This window comes from Strongylocentrotus purpuratus, unplaced genomic scaffold (genome assembly GCF_000002235.5).
Source record: "Strongylocentrotus purpuratus isolate Spur 01 unplaced genomic scaffold, Spur_5.0 spur5_scaffold_3, whole genome shotgun sequence".
Taxonomy (NCBI): Eukaryota; Metazoa; Echinodermata; class Echinoidea; order Camarodonta; family Strongylocentrotidae; genus Strongylocentrotus; species Strongylocentrotus purpuratus.
The window spans coordinates 7,981,592-7,999,098 of NW_022145609.1; the positions used below are offsets into that span (position 1 = coordinate 7,981,592).

The 17,507-nt window shown below is 39.5% G+C and overlaps 2 protein-coding genes across 3 annotated transcripts in view; both read left to right on the forward strand.

The window, feature by feature from the left end:
* Window positions 1-1,943, forward strand: part of LOC105443282 (EGF-like repeat and discoidin I-like domain-containing protein 3) — a 37,216-nt gene extending 35,273 nt beyond the window's left edge. Inside the window, exon 13 of the mRNA XM_030996458.1 lies at window positions 108-1,943. Within this exon, the coding sequence (XP_030852318.1) occupies window positions 108-112 (5 nt within the window). The 3' untranslated portion in view covers window positions 113-1,943. The remainder of the gene's footprint in view (window positions 1-107) is intronic.
* A 9,362-nt stretch (window positions 1,944-11,305) lies between these two features.
* Window positions 11,306-17,507, forward strand: part of LOC581768 — a 37,942-nt gene continuing 31,740 nt past the window's right edge. Inside the window, exons 1-2 of one of the 2 annotated variants that reach the window (XM_781754.5) lie at window positions 11,306-11,410; window positions 15,067-15,990. In XM_781754.5, the coding sequence (XP_786847.4) occupies window positions 11,344-11,410; window positions 15,067-15,990 (991 nt within the window). In that variant the 5' untranslated portion in view covers window positions 11,306-11,343. Of the gene's footprint in view, window positions 11,411-11,457; window positions 11,632-15,066; window positions 15,991-17,507 lie in introns of those variants that run through there. The other variant, XM_011676291.2, reaches the window with a different exon arrangement.

The following is a 17,507-nucleotide window of genomic DNA, read 5'->3' on the forward strand; positions in this document are numbered from 1 at the left end:
AGACTCCTTTTTGCATTCCAGACAGTTTGTTGTCAATCTAGTACATTAATTTATCATTCCTCTATACATAAACATTTTAAGATGGTAAATGTCTGTTTATTTTTCAGTGTGAATGGTCAACATAGCAGGCCTGATCAGAAGATTTGATTGATGGAAATATACCTGACGATGGATATCATTAGCAATTTCATTCATTAATATAATGGATACAGCAAGATGTTGACATTTTACTGTACTTTAATTTATTTTTTCAAGGGTTTAATGGGGATATTTACTGTCTTCCGGCTTGTAATTGCTATGTCATTTCTTTAAAGTTAGTAGTACATTAATGAGATCCGTGTCCTTATATTGATGACTAGATCTTATAGGGGAATGATCGGGTCCTAGTGAACATAAAGAAAAAAGCTTACGTATAAGCATATTCACAGATCATATATTTCTTGTGAATTCAATATGTGACAATGATATAAATATCGGTCTAATTTAAAATACATGTATGTAAGAGATATGATGTACACCCAATAATAGGCAGTTTAAAGTGAATGAATTATTTTTTTGATTTTGATGTTGGTGTTTACAGCTTTTAAAATAATGATATGCCAAGTTGACAGACATGGCCAAATATTATTGATGTTACTAACATTTTGTCACATTTTTAGCAGCATCAAACCTACCTCACAATTGGGGGCATGAGCTAATCTCTGTAATGTTTTTATCATTTTTTATCTTATGTAATATTCTATTGTGGAGGGTAAATGGCGTATATACTCCATATGGATTCCTGATATTGTATTATCCTTCTAATAAATTTACGTTTCAATGTAAGAGAGCAGACTTTATCCGTTTTCATTTGTTTCAGTACTTTAATTCCTTACTCTTTAATCAAACATACACATAATATATTAAACATGTCAACTTCAGTAAGATGAGATATACACTTCCACATTATCCCTGTGAGATCTTAGGAATACATAGCTTATTTATGGTTAAAAAAATGGTAAAAAATATAGCATAAGGACAAATAAAGGGGGTAACAAATCAAGGATAAACAAAATTGAAAATTAAAAATAAAGAAAAGAGAGGCACGTGCGAATGTAACGCCAATATAGAAATTAAGTACATTATGACATTAGGAAACTCACAAATTCAATGATATAATACGTTGTCTCTCCATAAAATTACGATATAACTTATTTTAAGTTCTATGTTTTATACCGGGGTTTTCATTTACCTAATTAATTGCTATCAAAATATTACATGTACATCAATAACGTTGAAATATGATGAAATTATTCTCCAGATTTATGTCGCGTGTTTGATTATTCACATATATATAACTGAAATTGAAATTATTTAAGGTTTTTATGGGGATATGTATTTTTTCCAGTATGCAACTGTTATGCCATTTCTCTAAAGTTAGTCATTAAAGTACATTAAATAGATCTGTGTCCGTATATAAATGTCTAGATTGTATAGGGGAATGATCGGGTCCTTGTGAACATAGAAAAAAAAACGTACATAATTATAAGCATTTTCACAGATCATATATATCTTGTGAATTCAATATGTGACCATAATATAAATGTAGGTCTTATTTATAATACATGTATGTAAGAAATATGATGTACACCCAATAATAGGCAGTTTAAAGTGAATGAATTATTTTTTTTGATTTTGATGTTGGTGTTTACAGCTTTTTAAATAATGATATGACAAATTGACAGACATGGCCAAATATTATTGATGTTACTAACATTTTGTCACATTTTTAGTAGCATCAAACCTACCTCACAATAAGAGGCATGAGCTAAACTAGTCTCTGTAATGTTTTTATCATTTTTTCTCTTATGTAATATTCTATTGTGGAGGGTAAATGGCGTATATACTCCATATGGATTTCTGATACTGTATTATCCTTCTAATAAATTTACGTTTCAATGGAAGAGAGTAAACTTTATTCGTTTTCATTATTTTATGTTTATGTTTCAGTATTTCTCAATTTCCTTAGTCTTAAATCAAATATTCAAAGATATACACGTAAGAAATTAAGCATTCCATATTTAGTTAGATGAGTTATCCATTTCCACAGTCACATAATTATTTCATTACTCCATGGTCTAGAGTTTACCCCTGTGAGATCTAAGGAATACATAGCCTCTTTATGGTTAACTGGTTTCCATATTAAGAAATTGTAACTTACATTTGTTTAAAAAAAGAATATAACATTTGGTGGGTTGGCGGTGGGTAGGTTGTTGGTGATGGTGGATAATTCCTGAACACAATAGTAACATAATCATAGGCTATAACTACACATGTAAGGAGATATCTTCAGGATCTAAAATTTCAAACTTGGAATATCGCAAGTGTGTCTTGTACACTATTGTAAACATGTATAGGCATATGCAGGTGCAACACAGTGATACGAGCTTAACAAAAATATGTGTGCAAGGATGTGCGTGGGTGTGGGTCGGTGTGTGTATGTATGTAGGCCTATCACTCTCAAGAACCCATTAAAACACACAAAACTAATCGCAATAACACTCCGTTGGAAATAAATATCACATGTCATGCTGCTTATTTATTAAAAAAAAGAAGATATCTTACAATCAGGGCTCAAATTAATTTTTTGTCCACGGGGGCTCTTCCCCCCAAAAAGAGCCCCCGTGAGAAGGCTCACGGGGGCTCTTTAAGTGCTGACGGGGGCTCTTATTTTAATACAAATTTCCATTGAATCTGTACCCATGAAACTCTTAAATTCCTTGGTATTTTATCATTATCATTTATTTAAGTCGGCATTTTCCCTCTTAGAAATATTGACTTTTTTCCCGTGATGACATTTTCTCCATTTCTTCCCGTTCTGCACATAATGTTCTCCTCCTCATATTATTCGGAGCAACCTTATTTACATTCTTTCTTTACTTTTAGTCTTTACCATATCCTTCCAAAACACAGGGGCAGATCTAGCTTTTTGCTAAGGGTGGGGGGGGGGGGGAACCCAAATACGATTGGAGCATCGCCCACGAGCCGCGTAGCGGCGATGCTATTTTTGTTGTTGCTATTTTGAACCCTCGTGAGTGATGTTTCCTGGCATCTACTAACATGCGGAGCATCGTCCACGAGCCGCAAAGCGGCGAGGGAATTTTTTTTTTTTGGTGCTATTTTGAACCCCCGTTAGTGATGTTTTCCTGGCATCTACTGACATCTACTCAGTGGCGTAATGAACAAAAAAGTTTTTTTTTTGGGGGGGGGGCCGGGGGGGGGGGGGCTGGCAGAAAAAAAATCCGCATCACCCCACTTTTACATGCAGGCCCCTGTACGATGTGTCTCAATAACACAGAAACACAGAAACACTAAATTATTTAGTGTTTCTGTGTTTCTGAGTGGTCTAGGCACCGTGCGTTACAAAATTAAAAGATCACTGCGCACGCACGCCGAGTAGCCGAGAAGCCTGTTTCAAATCGAGCAAAGCTAGTTTCCATGCAATCGAAACCGGGCTGACCAGATTAAACTTAAAAAAAGCAGAAACACGAAGTTGCAAACCATCTAGAGACTCCTAATAAATTGCGTTACTGATTAATTAATTATATCATTACAAATCTTTATCCTCAGTTTTCTTATGTATAATTGATTTTCTTATAAAATTAAAGATATGGCGTATACTGATCGAATGAACGCCATTAAACTATTACTTACAACAACAACAACATGCAGGCCCCGCTGAACGTTTTTCAAAGTGGGTGGGGGGGGGAGGCTAAAGTATTTACGATCAGGTAGAGTGTAGTGTAAATTGGCGTGGGGTCTAGGGTCAAAGCCCAGGCAGGGGTCAAGAGTCCCCGGAAGCTCAGGGGGTATGGGCATTTAATTACGGTCAGATGAGCATATTTTGATACCTTATTCATGACACTGGCTGGTCACTTATTGGCGTGGGGTCTAGGGAGCTGAGCCCCCTGAAACTCAGGGATTTGAGGCATTTTATAACGGTCATTGAGCATTCAAGGGGCCCGCCTTAGGCCCCCTGGTGGGGTCGAGGGGGCGGAGCCCCGGAAGCACAGGGGTTTTAAGCACTTAATTACGGTTAGATGAATATATTTTGATTCCTTATTCGTAACACTGGCAGGACACTAATTGGCGTGGGGTCCAGGGGCGGAGCCCCCAGAAGCTCAGGGTTTTGGGGGCATTTTATAACGGTCAGATGAGCATATTTGTATACCTTATTCATGACACTGGCAGGTCACTATCGGCGTGGGGTCCAGTTGCGGAGCCCCCGGAAGCTCAGGGGATTTAGGCATTTAATCACGGTCAGATGAGTATATTTTGATACCTCATTATTTTGTGACACTTGCAGGTCACTATTCTTTTTTTCTTTCTTTCTTTCTATTTCTCTTTAGTATACTTTTTTCGAAAAAAGTGAGGGCGGAGCTCGAGGACCCGGAGCCCCGTCGTTGTGCGGGCCCTGCCATGTAGGCTTCTAAATAAGCATATTTCTTGCCTGACTGTAAATTTAGAAATTTGTAATTTTCCAACAAACGTATAAAAAAGTATAATTTATTAAAAAGTGACAAAAAATCTTGGAAAATTATGTCATTTCATCAACATTTGTAAATCACCGGTATCGAATTAGAAATAAACCACGTTTGAATTGTATTTGGGGGGGTATCTGCCCCCCCCCAATCAGTACGCCATTGCCCCCCCCCCCGATCTATACCTTGTTGGCGGGGAAAATCGCAACTAAACTCCCCTACCTATCTTCTTTCTCTCTTTTTTTTAAAATTGGAAATGAGTGTAAGTATTAGAAAAATCAGAAATAGAATTGATGAGAAAGTTATATATTTGTTTTTATCGAGATCAATACATGTAATAAGATGGGGAATCTCCAACTGGCATTTAAATGCGGTGTCACACGTACTCGTAACGCATGTCACACATTCCAATGATAACTCCCTATTAGTTACCCATATTTTCATGCAAGTTTGATGTTTGTATCATTTGGAATACCACTCTCTTAGATTTTTTAGTTTTCCAAACAGTTTGTTAATTCTCGATAAAATCTGATGGACGACAGGGAGAGAGAGAGAGAGAGAGAGAGAGAGAGATGGAGAGAGAGGGAGAGAGAGAGAGTGGGAAGAAAGAGAGAGATACGATTGGGGGCACATAATGTCTGAGCCTTTATTTTACATGTGAGCAAGCTAACTATCCAGGCGCGGATCCAGGATTTTCCAATAGGGGGGGGGGGGGGGGCGGAAATTTGAAAATTGCGCAGACCGTGTTTGTCAAGGTCATATTAGAAGCACCATACCGGTACAATTTTTGACATCTTCATCGGGGGGGGGGGGCTAGAGCGTCTTGCCCGAAAAAGTAATTTTCTGGTTTCACAATTCGGCTAGTGAGCTAGCAACAATTTGAGCATAATATGTATTTTGTGAAAGTGTTATTTATCACCAAAATAAACGAGAAAAGGTATCAAAAACTCATATTCGGGCAGCTCGCTGTCCCCCCCCCCCCCCCCATTACGCGCGAAGCGCGGAAGCTTTGCCCTTTCATTAATTATTAGAGAAAGAAGATTTGTTGTACCATTCTCGACTCTTATTACTTGACTGAATTCAGCCCCCTCCCCCCCTCCCGCGCAAAGCGCGGAAGCTTTGACGTTTCATTAAATTATTAGAGAAGGAAGGCGATTCGTTGTACCGTTCTCGACTCTTAATCCTTGTCTGAATTGAGTTCCCGTCCCCCCTCCCGCGTAAAGCGCGGAAGCTTTGACGTTTCATTAAATTATAAGGGAAAGAAGACGATTCTTTGTACCATTCTTGACTCTTAATCCTTGTCTGAATTCAGTTTTTCCCTGCCTGCGCGTAGCGCGTAAGCTCTGACGGTTCATTAAATTATTAGAGGAAGAAGACGAATCGTTTAACCATTCTCGACTCGTATTCCTTGTCTGAATTCAGTTTTCCCCCTCCCGCGCGAAGCGCGGAAGCTTTGACGTTTCATTAAATTATTAGAGAAAGAAGACGATTCGTTGTAACATTCTCGACTCTTAATCCTTGTGTTAACGCAGTTTCACCCCCTCTCGCGCGAAGCGTGGAAGCTTTGACCTTTCATTAAATTATTCGAGAAAGAAGACGATTAGTTGTACCATTCTCGACTCTTAATCCTTGTCTGAATCAGTTTCATCCCGCCCGCGCGAAGCGCGGAAGCTTTGCCCTTTCATTAATTATTAGAGAAAGAAAATTTGTTGTACCATTCTCGACTCTTATTACTTGACTGAATTCAGCCCCCCTTCCCCCCCCCCTCTCCCGTGCAAAGCGCGGAAGCTTTGACGTTTCATTAAATTATTAGAGAAGGAAGGCGATTCGTTGTACCGTTCTCGACTCTTAATCCTTGTCTGAATTGAGTTCCCGTCCCCCCCCCTCCCGCGTAAAGCGCGGAAGCTTTGACGTTTCATTAAATTATAAGGGAAAGAAGACGATTCTTTGTACCATTCTTGACTCTTAGTCCTTGTCTGAATTCAGTTTTTCCCTGCCTGCGCGTAGCGTGTAAGCTCTGACGGTTCATTAAATTATTAGAGGAAGAAGACGAATCGTTTAACCATTCTCGACTCGTATTCCTTGTCTGAATTCAGTTTTCCCCCTCCCGCGCGAAGCGCGGAAGCTTTGAAGTTCATTAAATTATTAGAGAAAGAAGACGATTCGTTGTAACATTCTCGACTCTTAATCCTTGTGTTAACGCAGTTTCACCCCCTCTCGCGCGAAGCGTGAAAGCTTTGACCTTTCATTAAATTATTCGAGAAAGAAGACGATTAGTTGTACCATTCTCGACTCTTAATCCTTGTCTGAATTCAGTTTCATCCCGCCCGCGCGAAGCGCGGAAGCTTTGCCCTTTCATTAATTATTAGAGAAAGAAAATTTGTTGTACCATTCTCGACTCTTATTACTTGACTGAATTCAGCCCCCCTTCCCCCCCCTCTCCCGTGCAAAGCGCGGAAGCTTTGACGTTTCATTAAATTATTAGAGAAGGAAGACGATTCGTTGTACCGTTCTCGACTCTTAATCCTTGTCTGAATTGAGTTCCCGTCCCCCCTCCCGCGTGAAGCGCGGAAGCTTTGACGTTTCATTAAATTATAAGGGAAAGGAGACGATTCTTTGTACCATTCTTGACTCTTAGTCCTTGTCTGAATTCAGTTTTTCCCTGCCTGCGCGTAGCGCGTAAGCTCTGACGGTTCATTAAATTATTAGAGGAAGAAGACGAATCGTTTAACCATTCTCGACTCGTATTCCTTGTCTGAATTCAGTTTTCCCCCTCCCGCGCGAAGCGCGGAAGCTTTGACGTTTCATTAAATTATTAGAGAAAGAAGACGATTCGTTGTAACATTCTCGACTCTTAATCCTTGTGTTAACGCAGTTTCACCCCCTCTCGCGCGAAGCGTGAAAGCTTTGACCTTTCATTAAATTATTCGAGAAAGAAGACGATTAGTTGTACCATTCTCGACTCTTAATCCTTGTCTGAATTCAGTTTCATCCAGCCCGCGCGAAGCGCGGAAGCTTTGCCCTTTCATTAATTATTAGAGAAAGAAAATTTGTTGTACCATTCTCGACTCTTATTACTTGACTGAATTCAGCCCCCCTTCCCCCCCCCCCCCCCTCTCCCGCGCAAAGCGCGGAAGCTTTGACGTTTCATTAAATTATTAGAGAAGGAAGACGATTCGTTGTACCGTTCTCGACTCTTAATCCTTGTCTGAATTGAGTTCCCGTCCCCCCTCCCGCGTGAAGCGCGGAAGCTTTGACGTTTCATTAAATTATAAGGGAAAGGAGACGATTCTTTGTACCATTCTTGACTCTTAGTCCTTGTCTGAATTCCATTTTCCCCTGCCCGCGCGTAGCGCGTAAGCTTTGACGGTTCATTAAATTATTAAAGAAAGAAGACCAATCGTTTTACCATTCTCGTCTCTTAATCGTTGTTTGAATTCAGTTTTCCCCCTCCCGCGCGAAGCGCGGAAACGTTGACGTTTCATTAAATTATTAAAAAAGAAGACGATTCGTTGTACCGTTCTCGACTTGTCAGAATTTTCAAAAATGTTTCTTTGTCTGCTCCTTTTTCGTCCTATATCCTCTTACTGTCCCCACCGCCCCTGGCTACGCAACTGCTTTAAAGCGAAAATGAAACAATCATGATTGTGATAGCACACAATTAGGTTAGTAGAAATGAAAGGGAAAAAAGATATATTACACCAACCATGGATAAATCACGGCCGGGAGCTTCAAAGGTTTGTGTTATCGGGCGAGGGCCTGGTTGTAGCGACCAAGCGAGATTTTGCAATGTTGAATGCTGAAATTATGCATTCTAAAAAATCCCTAAGCCCAATATGTACGTTCTTTCCGCTATATTTCTTTCTAGCCATATTTCTAAATTTCCTGGGGGACGGGCCCAGGATTGCCGCCCCTGCCCATGATTACTACCAACATGAGTTTAAATACAAGCACAAGCGAGTTGGTATGAGCTGAATCCAAATGAAGGGCAAAATAAGAGTTGTGAAGCGGCCCTACCGTTAATTTAAAATTTGACTGTTGAGTATATAACTTCTATTTAAAAGACATCCAAATTATTGTGCCCTTTTCAAATTTCTCACTAAAGAGTGATGACCGCAGGGGCTGATCTTAACGTTTAAATTTGAATCCGCGGCTCGAGATTTTATGCGGCCGGCCCGGCCCCCCTCTATTCAATAACGTTTGCCAAGCCTTCTGGAATGACCCCAAATCTCCCGATTACAGTTTTCCCTTGTTCGTCGTTACTGTCACTTAGCGCCATTTCCTTGTCTTTCCCCCTTTCCACCTTTCTCACCCCCCCCCCCCCCCCCCCCCCCCCACACTCAGTGTTATCTAAGGTACGCACATGTATGTTCCCTCTCTTTGAATGCACCCCTCTATATCTGGTGTGTAAAGTCAGTACGGGCCGGATTTTTGTGTATTACGGGCCGGACTTTGTTGCGTGAAAAGTAACTCTTTATCGGAAATTTTGGGAACACAAATTCGGTCCCTCCGACCCCGGAGTGGGAGGGAGAAAGGGGGGGGGGGGGTTTATCTTCTTTATCTTTTTCTCTTCTCTTTTCTTTTCTCTTCTTTTTTCCTTTCTCTTCTCCTTTCTTTTCTCTTCTCCTTTTTTTTCTCCTCTTCTCCTTTCTTTTTTTCTCTTCTTTTCTTCCTCTTTTTTTTTCTTCCTTTTTTTGCGCCGCCAATAGGGGGGGGGGGGCCGCGGCCGTTTCGGCCCCCCTGGATCCGCCACTGCTATCCATGTAGCTTTAACACTTCGTTTGACCGATGCCCCCACAGTTTTATTCTCCAATCGTCTATGTCCTCGTCCCTAACCGTTATCCCCCCCCCCCCCCCCCCCAATCCGGAAACGGAGGGACCGCATTCATGTTCCCAAAATGTCCGGTATAAAGGATAACTTTTCACGCAACAAAGTCCGGCTCGTAATACACTCAAAAAATCGGCCCGTATTGACTTTCCCACACCGGACTTAGGGTTTTTTTTTTCAAAGGGAGGGAACATGCATACGCGTACCCTAAATAGCACTTGAGTGGGGGGGGGGGGGGCTGGGGATCCGATGCGATATATTATCAAAAGAGGAGGAGATTTCATACAAAAAATACAAGTGCAAAGCTAATGAACGACATTACGAGAAAATCGGGTGGCTTACCGTAAACGAATGAGTACCCAGGTCATGAATTATCCATTATTATTGCGACATACTGGTTAAGTCGAGAATCGGGCCGATTTAATTTTTGATCTCCAACACACCGTCCCACCGCAAATATTCATAAATTTAAATATTAATATGCAGGGCAGCGTGGCAAGGTTAGACGGTTTCCAAGCATAATGATGAGATTGTTGATAACGCCATCTTCGGCGGCTTGAATCAAGTGTGTAGGGAATATATATAATATATATATATATATATATATATGTATACATATAAATTATGTACATGTATATCCAACTTCGATCTTGTTACTGGCTGACATGATTGTAACCTTGTATGGAAATGTAAAAGTTCACTTGCAAATTGATTCAGAATTTAGACCTTTGTGAAGATTATTTTGTAATTTTGTATACATTGTTATAATTTATGTACGATTTTATTTATGAAAGAAGAGAATAAATACCTATGATTTTGTTTTTAATTATAAGACAAGAAATACCAGAAAGATTGAAAGAGTAGGTATTGGTAATTCGTTTTAATGGCATAAAACATTGGAATTCCCTTCATAAAAGAAGTGAAGGAAATAGAAAACTTTGCTCATTTTAATTAAAACAGGAAATAAAAGGAATACCTAATATGTCAGAGTCAGAGAAGAGAAGCGAATGACATGTTATAATGATTGAAATTTGTATTCTTCTGCCGGTTCATACTTTTTCATTTTGTATATACTTGTGTTTTTGTACGTTAGAAATTCTACCATATCATCATTATTTTCCTCTTCCTCCTCCTCCTAGCTCTTTTTCTTCTTCTCCTTCTTCTTTTCTTCTTGTACTTATTATCATTTCTATCATAAGTCTATAATGTGATTATTATCATCATTATTATCTTTAATAAAAAAATTCTTATCGGTCTGTAAATTTTTACTATTTTATAATTTTGTACACAAAGGCTCCACGGTCGGGGCGCCCATTGGAAAGCTCTCGAGCTGGGTTATCCTGTGACAAGCTGAATCCGATATTATTGTTGTATGTTGGAAGCTTGGCGAATAAAAATCAATCAACCAATCAATCAATCAATCAACAAAACCTACAAAATCCTAAACCTATCCTTTTTATGTCTTGTTTATTATGACACATAAATAAATAAATACATACACGCATAATTAATAAAAAGATTATAAATGAATAGGTAAACGAATAAACAAACAACATATTAGAAATGTAGAATGAATAAATAAAATAATGCAAGCACATAAATAATTAAATAAATGAATAAATAGATAAATAAACAAATATGTAAGTGAATTAATTAATAGATGACTGAAAGGAAAAAATTAACGAATATTTAGTTATTGATTAATTAATATGAATCTCGTTTATAGCATGCATGATCCAATTATTATCAACGTATGATTTCTGGAGAAAATCTGAAATCGGCACACATAAATTGTTTGTTTTTTTGCCTTGAGACCTCCGATTGCGTGAGATATGTCATTTATATTATAACTGATATTTTAATGAAAATCATTCTTCATAATTATTATAATCTAGGTTGATGGATTTGCGTACAACCTTCTAGCCTTGTACTTGTGGGACGGGCGCGCGTGGCGCCCCATAAGTTACACTTGGGTAAAATTACAATCACACGCCCATGAATGTTTTCCGTGTAAATATTTACGTTGTGTCACGCGACTTTGAGAAGAAAATTATCACATTACGTAAGTTTGTCTCTTATCATCCTATATACTTGTTTTTCTACTAGTTGTGAGTTGATGTACTGATGTGTTATCTTTTATATTGGGGGAGAATCTTAGTGTAAAGATGGCTTTTTTTTCGCTTGACCTTTGCGTTGCTCTGACTCTGTCGGCAGCCGAGCCTGCTGGCGCTGGTGCCATTGGTAATGAACGGGTAGTTCACCGGGATGTACACGATATGTCAGGTTGGTACATTAGGTACGGTACAGTAACTCCAGGGAGCTCCGTAGTATAGGTAGCTCTAGTTAGACATAACATAGCTGCTGATTCTCAACATTTCAAACACCACTGTACAAAACTCAACTGATTTCACCCTAAATCGGTAGTTTAGCGACTATTATTAGTATTAATGACACCTAGATCTAAATTCTAGTACTAGTAGACTCTAGATCTAGACTAAATGGTAGCGCACCCAGTATTCGGTCAGACAGCTGTTTCAACAGCTGTAACAATTAAAAAAATAATTTAAGAGCCACGAAACTTGCACAAATCAGGCAGCTGAACAACTTTTCTTAACTCTCAAAATTAAATTAGATTTAGGGCCCGGAAAGATCTCCAACTTAGCTCGAAATTGGTCAGTGTCGCACAACTTCCTGCACTTCCGCGTTCTCTTAGCACATGCGCTAACATGCATAGCCATATGTAGAAGTCTATTTCGAAACAACTACGTGTGCTGTCGCAATGAATTTAATATGTGTGTGAAGAGAATCACTTCCGTGTTCACTCCATCACAGTGAATTTGCAAATGACGCACTTGCCGATGTGCGAGAGGTATTTATACGATACCCTTGCCTTGCGGTATCGCTCGGCCAGTATTCGGTCAACGCATTGACATTCAGTGCTTTATCGCGCAATTGTGTGAAAATAGTGCGCGACCGAATTCTGGGCAGAAAAATGCTCCGTCTTCTTTCGGAAGTATTTTGCTTATCATTATTCTATATTTTAAGTGACTATAAAATCCTGTTAGAGGAATAAATTTCTTTTCTTTTGATGGGTAGATTGCCAAAATAAAAGAGGTAATATTTCAAAATATTAGCGATTTCCCCTTAAGTGACCGAATACTGGGCATTCTACCCTAAAATACAATCTTTTCAACTTATGTATGAGGGTCTAGAACTAGTCTAAGTTAGTTTGTTACTCTGTTACAAAGAATATTTTGAAAATTCAAATCGTGAATCTACTGTCTGTCAGCCACTTCGTATTTATTGTGTGCGTTAGTGTGCAGTGTGTGTACTGTGTGTAATTGCTGCCTCTCAGTACGTAGTAAAGCGCTAGTGTACTGTAGTACTACTGTAGTGTCTAGTAGTACATGTACTACTCACCGAGCCTTTGATAAAGCGGACGCAGGGCGCAAATTTGCGCTCACAAACCCACCAATTGCGCCCATAATCATCTAAAACTAGATGGCAAGGTGCAAGTGTTTGCCGTGAAAATGCGCCCATAACTTATTAGAACAGAAAAAATACACGAATCATGAACAGTTTGCCGCGCACGAGCTCTCTACTAGCTTCGTATTTAGTGCTTTAATAAGGCGCAAGTGTCTCCATGAAAATGCGCCCTTTGTTACTAGAGTCTATAGGCTAGCGCACGTACGTACGTTCAGATCATGCGATCGCTAGATGGTGCTGTGGCGCATGCACGTTCATTATGTACAAATGTATCGAAGGATCAAGAAAACAAATCGTCAAATGGAGAAATAAACAAGCATTCAAATTGTCATTAGAGATCTGTTGAGGTTTGTTTGTAGGTCTAGTTTATTATTTCATCTCAAATAGAAATTAGAAGTTTCTTATTGATAAGTTAAGAGCACCTTCGATGTTCTCGATCGTAGTTACTCTCATTTTGCCAGCAGCCGACATAGCCTTGTTTTGCCAAAAAAGCTAGCCGGCCAGCTTCCCACCACAAACCTTTCGAGTCCCTATAAATTTGCGCGTTGCGAATCTCCGAAGGTGCATTGGTCTCGTTGGCAAACTCCCATCCTGCTAGCTTCCCAACAAGCAGCGCCACCAAGGACTTTCGCGGTATGGCAAGAGTGTGTGTGCGAGGAACGATTTTGGTTTCAACTTTAGCTGTCGAATGTCTAAGGACATTTTTACATGTACAATTTTTGGTATTTCTTTGGTTATACAACAATTAAAATGTTAATTCTTCAAATTTGCTCCTACTGCCGAGAGTGTGGTGGAAGGTTTGTGTGTGAGGTGTGATTTCGATTTGGGATAAACTTCCCAAGTCCTTATGACTTTCGATGTTTGTGAAATTGACAATATATTTATTCATTTGCTCATCAATATTTTTAGTTCTTTAAAATACTGTTTAACTATGTGCAAGTTGATGTTCTTAATCAATCTTTCCTGTTGATCTTGTTAACTCTTATCGTGCCACAGGGCTAATCCCCACTGTGCCAGGTTGTTTTGGAGATAATCTGATTAACGCGATGGTTCTATGAATGGCGAGTGCAAAACACACAGCACAGCCCAATGAGCATGAACAATAACTGCTACTACGAATGCGCCCTTGCACGCACATGGCACTCAATAGGTAGCGTGCATGCAGCCTCATGGCAGGCTATGGGTTAAGATTAAAATGTTGTTAAATTGATCGCATTCACATTATGAAATTAACATTGTATCTTTGAACTTATTTAACTTGTATAATTAGTTGTCATTATCTGTTTTTGGAAAATTGCCCCTGGTTCTTAAGGAATTGCCCCTTGCTCTGGTAAATCCCTGTGGGCAAGGGGCAACTTTTAAAAATAAATTGCCCCTTGCTCCTGGCTGCCTAATCTAAGGCTTGCTACTCACTACCCACTTCGGCAAAGCATCAATACTAAGTTACTCAGATGTATTGACCTCTACTAGGTCATCGGTTTGCAGTTGGCTTAGCTTCGCCTCACGTGTTGGAACCAAACATTTAAAGAGCAAACTTATGTGACGTCTGAGAGTTCACTCACTCTGTTTTCAAATAAAGTATAGACTCTAATTCGAGTGATTCTTTTGGCAAAATTTCTTTTATTTTTCACTACCAGTAGTTACTGCATGCTGCACTGAGTACTTCACTAGGTGGCTCTAACTTCTAAGATACTTCTAAGTTACTAAGTTCTAACTAAGGCTCTGCCTCTATTAGTTTAAGGCTCTATTTCATATTCTTGATCTTGACCTGGCTTGTGTATAGTTGCCTCTTCACTCTTGTCCATGTTGAACATATTGACTCGATTGAGAAAATGACCTGTTACCATTACAAAATGTAGCTGCCCAGGGCAGCGAAAGTATGATTTCACAAACATCCCATGGCATTAGCATAATACATTGTAGCGCATATGTTTGGTTGTAATTAACCTGTATTACAATGGATCTTGGTCTGACTTGTACTTATATGACCATTCCATGAAATGATGCCCTTGATAGTAGAGACTAGAGTAAGTCTAGCTCTAGTCAGTGCCAACAACTTTTTTATTGACCCATCAATTTAGATGTATGTATGTAGATCTGCTTGATATTTTTTCTTGTCAATTGTTCCAAAATGTTGCATATACCGTAAATGTAATTTTTCACATGTACATGTATTAATGATTACAGATTACACATTCCTATTGCTTTTTTGTGTGTGTGGAATTGTTGCAGATGCCCAGATGGACTTCTTGAATAAGCCTGTTTCAGAGGTGTGGAAAGCAACCAAAAGGACTCTGGCAGAGATAATGGACAGCAATGAAGGTGTTAGGAGTCCTGGAACCTCAACCCAAAGGAGCACATATGACCAGGAACTGAAGAGGGACTCCGAACCATCTGGCTCATCATCACAGTCGCCAAGCACGAGCAGAAAGTCACGGTCAAGTTTTGCTCACGTTAAAGGTCGCCACCGTTCTTCGGAGAGCAACCTCAACATGGACAACCAGGTCACTGAACGGGAGAATAGACCTATGGATTGCAACGAGGGGATGAGAACAGAAATTGGCAGTGGTCAACGTAATGCATCCAATGACTCCTTGGACTTTGCAGAGGTCCAGACAAGTCCTCCACAGCCAGTGATGCCCAAGATCAAAGGCAAGGACAAGCAAAGCTCTGACAGGGAGAGGACCAAGACCGCTTGGACCAAGTTCAGGTTAGGGTACCTGGGTAAGACCTCCAATTCAACTGAGGTGGATGATAGCGAGAGGGGTGGTGCAGATAAGTCGCCCATTTTGCCATCACTTATGGACAAATCCTCTCCTGCCTACATTAGCACGAACAGCAGCGGTGTTGGCAGTCCAGGAAAGACCAAATCAGCCAGTAGGGCTTCTAGAAGATCTCGCGGGGAAATCAACCTCAAGGGTTTTGACTTCCGTTCCCGCTTCCGCAGCAACTCCAGCGACCGTGCGACGATGAGACGGAGGGAGCGGGAGGAGAGGGAAAGGACGAGACGGTCATCGTATACCAGATCGACGTCGTTTGATGCAAATGACGAGGTAGAGGATGAGACGAATACTGCCAGTGATGAAGCCGGAGATGAGGACCAATCAGAAAAGGTTAAGAGCAAGCTGCTGTCCATGTGGAATAATGTTAAATATGGTAGGTATAGCTTTTTTTCTATGCATCAAATATATGTACCGGTATGTACATGTATCTACATGTATGGTTGCCAATTTGCATGGTTGAAAATGATTATTAAGTTTTAGAAACAAATCAGACATTAGTTTTCATTGTGATATAGTGGGTTTTCACCATTACATACATTATAATAAACAATCAACTTGAATACAATGATTTGCTCCACTTGTTTTGACCTTGCCACAGACTGATGTTACACCTTTTTCTGTAATGAGCTGCTGACATTTGAAGAAATGTTTTAACTACAAAGATTTTTTTTTCATTGTCACTTGATAGTACATTGTATATGGGATGCAACAATCCTTACATACAGGTACATGACAAAGAATACCAAAAGTTCCATTTAAGCCAACAAAGTGGAATAAAACATCCCCTTCTCCCCCCCCCCCCCCCCCCCCTGTGATTAAAGGGATAGTTGAGTTCTGTTTTCAGCCCGCAAATGCCTTTAGTGCATGGTTATTGCTCTTATTCTTATCTATGATATTTCTAGTTCCCTTTTAGGACCTAGAATTGCTATGAAGGTTGTTATAGCCCCCAAATCTGTGAAATTTAGACAATAAGTTCATACCTATACAGCTCCACTTTAAAAAAAAATACAGTGGCCGTTAATTGATTAATTAATTAACAATAACAATACATGGGCCGGCTGGTTGTGCGTAATGTAACCAACAAAAAAGTCAACATCGGCATTGGCTGAAATACATCGTAAAAGGCTCTATTTCCTTTTTTCAACGGCTTTTTCAAATTATCGAATATTTGTGGTGGTACACTGTACACAAATATTAGAAATAAATATATTTATGGATATTTCAGTCGTCTCTGAACCGATTTCGATCAAACAAAGATGAAATTGTCAATAAATTGCATGTTCTTTCAAATTTGACACTCAGTTTTTCATAATCTCACATAAAAATTATTTTGTATAGCGCCCTCTGCAACAAAAGACAACTATCCCTTTAATGTTTACTTATGCTTTTTTTCTTCTCATCTTGAAAACTATTTCGCACAAAATATTGGGAAAGATTCAGGTTACCAGTAAATCAAAGCTGTCAGTTTGTTCTAGAATTAAATTTCCCTGTTTGCAAAAGTGCAAATTTACTTGATTTCAGTATTTTTACAGGATTCCAGTTTTTTAAAGAATTTCATTTTTACTGCTACTCTTTGCTAAGATCAAGATGTTGAAAAATATAGAGAAAGCTTCTTGTGAAACCATTCTGATCATTGGTTTCCCTGAGAGCTCACCGCCCACTACAGTCTCCTGTAAGATGTACTGTCAGCATGTGAGTCATAGAAGAGGTTCTACCCCATGACTAGCCTGATGGAGATCCTTCCGATACAGACCTATTCTGGGCTAGTTTGACCTTGACTTGCCCTCTTCAGTTCACCCCTCAACGAGATGCTACCTATTAATGCTTGTCAACAACTTCAGAGAATTTTTAGTGGGGGTTGAGTCAAATATTATACCACAGAATATATGT